The sequence below is a fragment of the Cervus elaphus genome, chromosome 3 (assembly GCF_910594005.1).
Source record: "Cervus elaphus chromosome 3, mCerEla1.1, whole genome shotgun sequence".
Taxonomy (NCBI): Eukaryota; Metazoa; Chordata; class Mammalia; order Artiodactyla; family Cervidae; genus Cervus; species Cervus elaphus.
In genome coordinates this window covers 35,596,738-35,609,388 of record NC_057817.1, presented here as the reverse complement: position 1 = coordinate 35,609,388, position 12,651 = coordinate 35,596,738, and the positions used below count along the sequence as shown (strand labels likewise).

Here is a 12,651-nt window from a genome sequence, read left to right as displayed (position 1 = left end):
ACTGGGGAATAGTGGAGGGCAGTTACTAACAGTTCCAGAAAGAATGAAGCTGCTGGGTCAAGCAGAAATGGTCTACAAGTGTATGGTGGTGAAAGTAAAGTCTGATGATATAAAGAACAGTATTGCATAGGAGCCTGGAATGTTAGGTACATGAATCAAGGTAAGTTGGACATGGTTAAGCAGGAGATGGCAAGACTGAACATCAGCATTTTAGGAATCAGTGAAATAAAATGGATAGGAAGGGGTGACTTTAATTCAGATGACCATTATATCTACTACTGTGGACAAGAATCCCTTAAAAGAGATGGAGTAGCCCTCTTCTACAAAGCTACGCTAGAAAGAGTAGAAAGCTGAGTGCTGAAGAATTAATACTTTTCAACTGTGGAGTTGGAGAAGACTCTTGAGAGTCCCTTGGACTTAAAGGAGATTAAAATGCAAGGAGTCAATCATAAAGGAAATCAGTCCTGAATATTCATTTGAAGGACTGATGCTGAAGCCGAAACTTCAATACTTTGGCCACCTGATGCAAAGAATTGACTCATTGGAAAAGACCCTGATGCTGGTAAGGTTGAAGGCAGGAGGAAAAGATAATGAAATGACAGAGAATGAGATGCTTGGATGGCATCACTGACTTAATGGACATGAGTTTGAGCAAGCTCCAGGAGTTGGTGATAGACAGGGAAGCCTGGCGGACTGCAGTCCATGGGTTGCAAAGAGTCAGACACGACTAAGTAACTGAACTGAACTGAGCCCTTATAGTCAACAGAAGAGTCTAAAATGCAGTATTTGGGTACAGTTTAATAAACAACAGAATGATCTTGGTTCATTTCCAAGGCAAACCATTCAACATCCTAGTAATACAAGTCTATGCCCCAACCATTGAAGCCAAAGAATCTGAAGTTGATTGGTTCTACAAAACCTTCTAGAACCAACACCAGAAAAAAAAGATGTCATTTTTCATCATAGTGGATTGGGATGCAAACGTGGGAAATCAAGATATGCAGAATAACAACGGAGGTGACGAATAGATTGAAGTTTGGCCTTGGATTACAACATGAAGCAGGGTAAAGGCTAACAGAGTTTTGTTAAGAGACTAGGCTGGTCATAGAAAACATCCTCTTCCAACAACACAAGAGATGACTCTACACATGGACATTACCAGATAGTCAATACCAAAATCAGATTGATTATATTCTTTGCAGCTGAAGATGGAGAAGCTCTATACAGTCAGCAAAAACAAGACTGGAAGCTGTGACTCATATCATGAGCTCCTTACTGCAAAACTCAGGTTTCAGTTGAAAATAGGGAAAACCACTAGGCCATTCAGGTATGACCTAAATCAAATCCCTTATGATCATACAGTTGAGGTTGTTAGCTGCTCAGTTGTGTCCGACTCTTTGCGACCCCATGAACTATAGCCCACCAGGCTCCTCTGTCTGTGGAATTCTCTGGGGAAGAATACTGGAGTGGGTTCCCATTTCCTTCTCCAGGGGATCCTCCCAACTCAGAGATTGAGCCTGGGTCTCCTGCGTTGCAGGCAGATTATACAGTGGAGGTGAATAATATATTCAAGTGGTTAGATCTTATAGACAGAATTCCTAAAGAACTATGATTGAAGGGTCATAACATTGTACAGGACGCAGTGACCAAAACCATCCCCAAGTATAAGAAATCCAAGAAGGCAAAGTAGTTGCCAGAGGAAGCTTTACAAATAGCTAAGGAAAGAAGAGAATCAAAAGGTAAGGGAGAAAAAGAAACATATCCTAACTCAATTCGGAGTTCCATAGAATAGCAGAGAGAGATAACATGACCTTCTTAAATGAACAATGCAAAGAAATAGAGAAAATAGTCAAAGCTATGGTTTTTCTAGTAGTCACATATGGCTATGAGAGTTGGAGGCGAGGTGCCATAGAACTGATGCTTTTGAACTGTAGTGCCAGAGAAGACTCTTGAGAGCCTCTTAGACTTCAAGGAGATCAAATCAGTCAATCCTAAAGAAAATCAATCCTGAATATTCATTGGCAGGACTGATGCTAAAGGTGAAACTCTAATACTTTGGTCACCTGATCCAAAGGGTTGACTCACTGGAAGAGCCCCTGATGCTGGGAAAGATTGAAGGCAAAAGTAGAAGGGAGCAGCAGAGGATGAATTGATTGGATAGCATTGCCAACTTAATCAACATGAATTTGAGCAAACTCTGGGAGGACAGAGGAGCCTGGCATGTCCATGGAGTCACAAGGAGCAACTGAACAACAAGAACAACTCTCAGAGGATAGAATGTCATCACCAGTAATCACTGGGCTTTTCTTCGTTCAGCCTCCTGGAAAGAGATTTCCTCTTTCTCTCTTTGAGTCTTGATTCTAAATTACCAGGAAAGGGAAAAATAGGATATCAGCAAATTTGGTTGTGACAGTATGTGGGTGCCTGCTAGGTCGCTTCAGTCATGTCTGACTCTGTGTGACCCTATGCACTGCGGCCTGCCAGGCTTCTCTTCCATGGGATTTGCCAGGCAAGGATACTGGAGTGGATTGCCATGGCTTACTCTTATTACAGTGTATCTATGTTCAAAGCCTGCCCCTGTGACTCTGTGGACTGCGGAAATGTGATAATGGGTTGAAGAAATTATTAGACAAGAGGTGCTGGATGATAATCCAGGAAGTGATACCTAACTTTGGGATGCTATTTCTTTCCTCTTGGAAACTTTTGAGTTTACAAATACTGGGTCCATGATTCAGAAAATAGGGAGACTATAGGGATTTACTTAGTGAGTAATGAACTATGTCAATTTACTTAGTGAATATGAGCTATGCTTTGGAGAAGGAAATGGCAACGCACTCCAGTATTCTTGCCTGGGAAATCCCATGGACTGAGGATCCTGGTAGGCTACAGTCCATGGGGTTGCAAAGAGTTGGACACGACTGAGCGACTTCACTTCACTTCATGAGCTATGCTTATGTAATATAAATTCACGTGCTACAAGAAGGGCTTCTCTGGTGTCTCAGATGTCAAAGAATCTGACTGCAGTGCAGGAGATCTAGGTTCAATCCCTGGGTCAGGAAGATCCCCTGAGAAGGGAATGGCTACCCATTCCAGTATTCTTGCCTAGAGAATTCCATGGACTGAGAAGCCAGGTGGGCTATAGACCATGGGGTCACAAAGAGTTGGACATGACTGAATGACTAAGCGCACACACAGCACATCATAACTGTTTCATAATAGATATGCAAATAAAGGATAGATCTCTGACCTACTAGCTCCCTTTTCCAAAATAATATAGTGGTCCAGAAAAGAAAAAAAATGGGGAGGTCAGACAAGATGGCAGAGAAGTAGGAAGTAGAACTTGCCTCTGTTCACAGAAACGATCAAAATATATCTACAAATGGAATGAATCACACAGAACGGCTACTAAGCACCGACAGAAGACGTCAGATGCACAAGAAGATAAGAAAATTCTCACATAACTGGGTAGGACAAAAGAAAAAGAAGGAATCAGAGTGGGGCCTGTGCCCTGGGGGAAGCTTTATATCCCTTATTTCATGTAATCCTCAGGAAATCCTTGTGAGGGAAAGATATACTTATTCTCATTCTACAGATAAAGGAATGGATTATTATCAAGCTAATCATTTATCCCAGGTCACAGAGTGGGATATTGCCACTCCAAATACTCCAATATTGCCAAACCAATACTTTCTGGTTCTAGGACTCCTGTGCTTCTAGTATACCATTTTAATTCCCCAGAATTTACCATAGTGGCAGTGAAGAATTTATAATAAGGTGAGGATGATCACAGGGAAACAAGAGGCTATTGTGTAATTCAGATTAGAGATGGTTATGAACAGAGTTAAGATATTGGTAGCAGTGATGACAGAAAAACAACATAGCTTGAGGACCTATTAGAAGTAACCTTATGAAAGGTTACATTAGATTAACCAAACGTTGAGGGTAAAAGAGAGGGAGGAATTGATGTTATACTAAGGTTTCTGTATCTACTACAAATGAATTTCACTGAGTAGGCTTAAGCAAGACAAGGAATGAAAGGAAGAGTTGATGTAATATGAGTGTGCCAGCAGTCAGGGTGGGTTTGTCCAATAAATACGCCATCTGCAGTCTTATATATCTTCTGTGTAAAAATTAGAGATAATGAATAGCTAAAGTTGGGGAATTTGAGTTGGAGCTTTACTTGTAAACGTTTTTAGGTCCAGATGCAGTTTTAGTCACTCTAGACTCTTCCCTGGTGGCTTAGTTGGTAAAGAATCCACCTGCGATACAGGAGACCTGGGTTCGATCCCTGGATTGGGAAGATCCCCTGGAGGAGGGCATGGCAACCCACTCCAGTATTCTTGCCTGGAGAACCCCGTGGAAAGAGGAGCCCAGTGGGCTGCAGTCCATGGGGTCACAAAGAGTCGGACACATGGCTGAGCGACTAAGCACAGAACTCAGTCTCCTTCTGACAATTGTCTGCAACTGTTGTCACCTTCCAGTGAATTTTGCTCCATAGCTTCACACCCTAGGTCTTTCCTGGAAAGTTCATACACATGTATTGATCTCCTTCTAAGTTTTTCAATAGTCAAGAAGTAGAAATTTTGAGAAGAAATACTAAAATGTGGTTATTTGGATAATAGTTGAACAAGTGGCTAGATTAAAGGCTTTTAATCATTTCATTACAAAGAAAAAATCTAAGAAAGGCTAATATCATAATATGTTTAATTTCTGGCATTTTATGTGGACAGATTTTCACCTTAAGCCTTAAGAACACTTAGAGTTTTTGGTTGAGGTCCATTGTGTTTAATACAGGTCTGTACTCATGTTAAGTCAACTCCTTATCCATGATTTACGTGTCTGTGAAGCCCCCAATCTGGTTTATGTTGCCCAAACATGGCTGAGAGAAACAGCTGTGACATTGTGAATCCAGCTGGCCACAGATGGATCTTCAGTGAAGCATGAATCCATTTTGGGTTGGTGATCTATGTTTACTGCCTCTTGTTAAACTTCCAGAGATTCAGCTCCTAAATCACCTGGCATTGACTGAATCCACTTATGTATAAGTAATAGACTGAAGTAAGCTGGAGCCTTTGTTGCTTGTGCTCAAGACTCTCACCTTTAGGGCCAATTCTTTACATTATCATTTTATTGACTAGTTAGTCCATGTTAGAGTCTGTTTAGTTTATGGCCATTTAGCACATAAGTTTCATTAGGTGTAATAAGCTTAGTAGCTCATGTTTTGAGGTTACGATGATTATGAGCCTTTCCAAGATTTTGTTGACATTTCCACATTTATGTTATGGATTTGACAGTTAAACTTGAAATCTCAAGGAGGGGGGAATGAAGTTGTAGCCTGAGAAGAAATTCTTTTAGAATTTTTAGAGAAAATATCAATGATAAATGTTTACCTGCAAGGCTGATAGGAGTGCAGGCTTTTTTAGATCTATGCACGGATAACCAGTTAAAGCACAAAGCAAAACAAAGATGTATGAATAATTGAAATAATTAGCTAAAACTGAACAAAACTGAAACTGTATCAGTGGCTTCTAGCAAATAAAATTTGATTTTGAATCAGTATCCAAAAACTCTTGAGTGTATAAGCTCCATAACTTCACTTTTTCAGAGTCCAATGTGATATTCAAACTGGCCAGAATTGCTAATATAAATATATGCACACTGTGTCCTTTACAACCTGAGTAGGAAATACTATTAAATGTTAATAGATATGCAAATCTGTGAACTCATGGTTGAAAGTTTTTATGGCAGGTCTGCCTGTTTATAATTCTTCTTTACATTTGTCCAGAGCAGCAAAATTTAGAATAACTGCTAAATTTTTTGATACAATATATTCTTTTTTTTTTTTAATTTTTTTTTAATTTATTTTTTTTTGGTCATACATTGATATGAATCAGCCATAGATTTACACGTATTCCCCATCCCGATCTCCCCTCCCACCTCCCTCTCCACCCGATTCCTCTGGGTCTTCCCAGTGCATCAGGCCCGAGCACTTGTCTCATGCATCCCACCTGGGCTGGTGATCTGTTTCACCATAAATAGTATACATGCTGTTCTTTTGAAATATCCCACCCTCACATTCTCCCACAGAGTTCAAAAGTCTGTTCTGTATTTCTGTGTCTCTTTTTCTGTTTTGCATATAGGGTTATCGTTACCATCTTTCTAAATTCCATATATATGTGTTAGTATGCTGTAATGTTCTTTATCTTTCTGGCTTACTTCACTCTGTATAAGGGGTTCCAGTTTCATCCATCTCATTAGGACTGATTCAAATGAATTCTTTTTAACGGCTGAGTAATATTCCATGGTGTATATGTACCACAGCTTCCTTATCCATTCATCTGCTGATGGGCATCTAGGTTGCTTCCATGTCCTGGCTATTATAAACAGTGCTGCGATGAACATTGGGGTGCACGTGTCTCTTTCAGATCTGGTTTCCTCAGTGTGTATGCCCAGAAGTGGGATTGCTGGGTCATATGGCAGTTCTATTTCCAGTTGTTTAAGAAATCTCCACACTGTTTTCCATAGCGGCTGTACTAGTTTGCATTCCCACCAACAGTGTAAGAGGGTTCCCTTTTCTCCACACCCTCTCCAGCATTTATTGCTTGTAGACTCCGACATAAATCACAGCAAGATCCTCTATGACCCACCTCCCAGAATATTGGAAATAAAAGCAAAACTAAACAAATGGGACCTAATGAAACTTAAAAGCTTTTGCACTACAAAGGAAACTATAAGTAAGGTGAAAAGACAGCCCTCAGATTGGGAGAAAATAATAGCAAATGAAGAAACAGATAAAGGATTAATCTCAAAAATATACAAGCAACTCCTGCAGCTCAATTCCAGAAAAATAAATGACCCAATCAAAACATGGGCCAAAGAACTAAACAGACATTTCTCCAAAGAAGACATACAGATGGCTAACAAACACATGAAAAGATGCTCAACATCACTCATTATTAGAGAAATGCAAATCAAAACCACAATGAGGTACCATTACTCGCCAGTCAGGATGGCTGCTATCCAAAAGTCTACAATATATTCTTCTTTAAAAAAAGCTTCTCTTGTGTCTCAGTGGTAAAGAAGCTGCCTGCAATGCAGGAGTCACAGGAGATGCAGGTTCAATCCCTGGGCCAGGAAGATCCCCTTGAGGAGGAAATGGCAATTCACTCCAGTATTCTTGCCTGGAAAATCCCATGGACAGAAGAGACTGGAGATTTTTAAAATTTTGTATCAGGCATTAGCTGATTTATAGTATTGTTAGTTTCAGGAGTACAACAAAGTGATTCAGTTTTACATACATCACTTCCTTTTCAAATTATTTTTCCATTTAGGTTATTACAGATTTTTGAGCAGAATTCCGTGTGCTGTACAGTAGGTCCTTGTTGTTTATCTGGTTTAGATATTGTAGTGTGTATATGTCAATTCTAAATTCCCAATTTATCCCTCCCTCTCTGCCTCTTATCCTTGGTAACCATAAATTTGTTTTTACATGTGTGGCTCTACTTCTGTTTTGTAAATAAGTTCATTTGTATCAGTTTTTCTTTTAGATTCTGTATATAAGCCATATCCTATGATATTTGTCTTTCTCTGTCTGACTTTACTTAATGTAATAACCTCCAGGTCCATCCATGTTGTTGCAAATGACATTATTTCTTTCTCTTTAATGACTGAGTAGTATTCCACTGTATAATATGTACAACATCATTTTTATCCATTCATTTGTCAATGGACATTTAGGTTGCTTCCATATCTTGGATATTGTCAACAGCACTGCAATGAATATTGGGGTGCATATATCCTTTCAAACCATGTTTTCTCCAGATACATGCCTCGGAGTGGGATTACTGCATGGTAACTATATTTTTAGACTTTTAAGGAAACTCCATATTGTTCTCCATAGTGGCTGTACCAATTTACACTCCCACCAAAGTGTAGGAGGATTTTTTCCCATACTCTGTTTATCATTTATTGTTCGTGGACTTTTTGATGATGGCCATTCTGACTGATGTGAGATGATATCTCTAGGTAGTTTCGAGTTTTATTTCTCTAATATGATTAGCGATGATGAGCATCTTTTCTTACGCCTGTTTGTCATCTGTGTGTCTTCTTTGGAGAAATGTCTAGGATAACTAATAAATTTTAAATATCACTCTTCACTTTTAAATAATTAATTTATCCTTAATTAAATTCTGTGTGCTATCTCCTCTGCTTTATCATGGCGTCCAGTACTTACCACGTGCCCACAGCCACAGAGGAGGGACATTCTCCTGTTTTATGCTGTTGTATCTTTCTACATGAATATAGGATAGTTATTCTGCCATCAAGGAGATACAAATGTAGTTGGAGAAGTGAAGTAAACACAGAAAACAATTTGAAAACATGTAATAGTTCTTCATGTCAATCTTATTTTATTGCTATTTCTAGGGTTTAGTATATATAAGTTTACTTGTGTAATATATCAATAAATATGAATAACTTGGGTCACTTTGTTAATTCATAAATTAAGCAGATGTTTACTGATTACTTACCACTTGTAGGCAGTGCTCTAGGCTCTGGGGTATCAACAGTGAAAAGAATAGATAAAAATGACTTACAGTCCTCCTGGAACTTATGGTCTAGTTTTAGCTATTGTTTACTCTCTTGGTTTTCAGGATCTTGATAGGATCTTGTTTCTTGACATTCTAGTAACTTTTGATTCAATGATGGATTTTATAAATAAAAATAGATGATATTTTATTCTTCCTGAAAAGGTTCAGTTTTTCCTCTGTTAATTGCAAAGAATAGAAGCTGATCACCTTAATTCAGTCATGAAATGGACTGGATAAGGGTTGATTTACAGTTTCAACAAGGACCCATACATCACGGGTTTTCTTTAGTCTTTCATACCCTTGTATATCCTGGGCCATTCTCTCAGAATGTTCTGAACTATAATAGTTTCCTCAGCATGAAGTAGCCAGACCTCTGCTATACTTTACAGAGACTTTCTCCCATCCAAGTCCTAACCAGGCCCAACCCTGCTTAGCTTCTGAGATCAGACAAGATGGGGTGTGTTCAGGAAGGTATGGCCACAGACTATAGAGACTTTCTGCTTAGTCTCTCAGCATTCCTCGTGCACAAGTTCACAAGTTCATAATTTGGCAAAAGTCTTGAAGACTGGCTGTGTATCTTACTCTCTTCTCAGCATCCCCTTTCTCACAAGAATCTTGGCTCCTTAAATTTCAAACATTGCTTCTTTAACCTACTGAGACTGTTCTCTGCCCAGGCAAAATCCAGGTTCTTGTCTTGCCTTGAATGTCGAATCAGCTAATGTCCGCAGAGAAAATACAGTTAACTTTTCTATAATGCTCGCCAATCTGGTATCTTGGTTTTTCTTCTCTTCAGTGCTTCATCAGCTCTTAGATGACTTAAAGCAGATTTGGGGAGTTATTTTTATATTTTGTTTAGTTTTTTTAGGGTTTATTTTTTTTGCTGGATCATTGGTCTGTTGCATGCTTGCTATCTCATCCTTGTTTTCAGAAACTGAAATAGAAGAATTATGCCTTCTCTTACATACATCTGTACAATCACAAAGAATGTAGCCAGGAATTTCTATCCTAGCCCAATGTATTCTGGAATTAATTGGCAGAGTGAACAGGTAGAAATAAAACATTGAACAAAATCTTCAAAGCAAGTGTCGTTGAAAAAGCTGGACAATTAACAGAGCTAATATTCTTTAGTACCCTGAGTCCAATGACCAAGAGCTGCTTAGATGGGTGAACTCAGTATAAGTGGGAATGTAGAAGTGCTGATGGTAGCTCTAGGGAGTTGTAGCTTCTGGATGCTTCTCTGGGCTTCTTGTTATGAATTATCCCCACAGAAAGTAATCCTTGATTGTCATTGTCTTATTAAAATACTGGGGAACAGAGATGTTCTTTGTGCTTTTTGTATCTCCACTGACAGTTGTAGGAAGAAGGTATAGCACAGTAGTTAAGTACATGGATTTGGGGATCAATCAAATGTATATTCAAATCTTGTCCATTTATTGGATGCTCAAACTTGAGAAGGTTGCAAAAACTCTCTAAAGCCTTCCATATCTTTGAAATGGGAATAACAATACATTTCATTGTTCTGATATGAAAGTTGATGGGGACTGTGTTTTTAAAATGCTAATAACAATCTCTGGCACATTGCTAGCATGAGGTTTTTGGTAGCTAAAGTTTTTCTTTTTTTTGGCTACTATGGAAACGCATGGAATAAGACCCAGAATTTTGAGATGAGACCTTAAGATATTTACATAGCCCCTCCAAAGTAAGTAGATGAAGCACATGGGAAAAGAGTTGTTTTAAGAATTCGTGTTTGTTTTTTGTTGTTAAATATCTGTGTATTTGAATATCAGATTAAAAAAACTATCTTAAATAACTCCAGAAAAAATAACTGAATTGGAAGCAGCTTTACTCTCAATGACTTCAAAAATGTGCTTCTTCATAGTTTCAATAGATAACTAATGAATATTTATCTACTGCATATTGTTTTAAAGTTAATCTAAGGAGAATTATGTTCAATGGGTACTCTAAGTTGTATAGGTATTATCATGTTTAAAAAAAGGAACAAAATTTAAAGTAAAAGAAAACTGAGTAAAAAAAAAATACTTAGAATTAAAAAATATGTACAGAGAAATTTGGCTTCTAGGTACCATTCATTAGTTAGGTGGTATTGATTGGCAGGGTAAGTGATATTTTTGAATCCCAGTTTTCTTAGTGAAATTACAAATGGGAAAATGATATTTATGATTTTCTTGACTATCAAATGAGAAAATGAAGATGCTTAATAAGCAATAAGCATGATCTTATTACCTGTTTTTAATAGTCGAGTGTACCTTTGAACCTTTCTTTGAGCTGTGAGGAATATAAACTTATTTTTAATAGCAAGCAAACAATAACTAGTTATGCCAAAAGAGTGACGAAGTGGAATCTGGCCATTGCTATTAAATAATAATTTAAGTCACATGTATTTGAGTAAAATTTTACATCACTTCCCTACGTGGAAATTTTTTCTCAAATCTTGACTTTCTTCTGAACATTATTCAGATATGACAATATACTTAAAACTTACTCCCAGCATCTTTTCAATAGTTCTTACTTTGAGAAGACAGAACTGGAGGAAAGTAAGCTCTTCTCTTCGTTTCTAGTTACTCTAATTCAGGAATTGTTTCTGCTCCCCTCATACTTGAGTGAGCATGGAATAATGCCTTTGCTGAGTATTTCTGTTTGATTTTCAAAAGCTGTTGTCAGTCCTACAGCTCAAAAATGAAAGGCACATGGTAATTGGTGTAGCCACAGTCAGTTTTCAAATCTAATTGGAACTGACCCAGACACCCTCAGAGCTCCTCTTAGCCTTTCAGATTTATAAGCACATCTGGTGAGACAAAAGCAAGAAAGTTTGTTAAAAGGGGGAAAATTCCCTTTTGAGTGTTGCTGAACCAGAAAGCTTTGACTGTATGGTTCTCTGAGTCTGGACAATGTCTTGTGTGTTTGTTTCCACAGAGCATATATCATTACAGACTATATGGGCATCCGAAATGAAAGTTTCATGAAATTAGCTGCAGTAGGGACCTGGATGGGGGACTTTGTCACAGCTTGGATGGTAAGAAATTTCAACTTCACCCACTTCAAATGTCAGATGGAAGACATGCTCATAATGTTATACACACTATTTTTCTTTTTAAACCAATAGCCTCATGAATTATTTTATTTCACGTTATATTTCAAATAACATTCCAAAGTGAAAAAAGAAGGATCTTGTTTCCTGGTTAGTATTGTTGCAGTTGTGCAAAGCCCTCAAACATGAGAAAGTCTCATTTATTTCACCAAATTTAAACAGTCATTTCAGTAACAGGCTTGTTAGATAATCCAAGTCCAGTTATCCCTAGTTTTCCAAGCAGTAAGTCACTGGAACCAGCCCCTTTTGAACATAGCAGTGCTGTTTATTCTGTTACATCATTCCTCTGTCCTCCCAAGGGTTAAAGATACAGTTTTATTTTCTCAACTAATGTGAATTGGATTTTATGCAATACACACTATTTTTCATGGTTTAGGACAGAAGTTACCTCGCTTGCAAGGGGAACAAATTCATGAGAAAGACAAATCTAGAGATTATATACAATATCCATTTACCTCAGGAAAAAACATCAATACAATTATAGTACTAATGATGACTGTCTACTGAGATATATTTATATATAATGTATGTATATATGTGTGTATATGTATATGGATAGACATGTATGTATGTGTGTGGGACATACACATACACATTCATCAAATTAATGGAAAACTCTTCTGGGAGATTTTAAATAATTTTATAAGGATTGTTTGCTTGATTTGACATGTACACTTTTAAAGTAAGAAATACTGTTCAGGCTGTCTGATAAGACATATGAATATCTTTAAGGACTTTAAAAATGATTTTCTGCATTTCTTTTCTTCACTGAACCTACTAACTTAATGGTAACTAAGGCGTTCTGAGAGTTATCTGTTTTAGTCTCTTTTGTGCCTTATCAGTCTTTATGTCTGCAGCAATTAGACAAACCATGTTTCATGCTGGGCTCATCTGCCAGGAGAGTAATTTCTGTATTTAACCACTGAGTTAATTAAAGACACTATGTAGCTTAAA

At 37.8% G+C, this 12,651-nt stretch overlaps 1 protein-coding gene across 3 annotated transcripts in view; it reads left to right on the top strand.

Moving 5' to 3' along the window:
* The window catches only part of TMEM117 (transmembrane protein 117), a 569,518-nt gene that overhangs the window by 288,980 nt on the left and 267,887 nt on the right, over positions 1–12,651 (top strand). For all 3 annotated transcript variants that reach the window (XM_043886463.1, XM_043886454.1, XM_043886473.1), the window contains one exon: positions 11,523–11,622. In XM_043886463.1, coding sequence (XP_043742398.1) covers positions 11,523–11,622 — 100 coding nt within the window. The remainder of the gene's footprint in view (positions 1–11,522; positions 11,623–12,651) is intronic.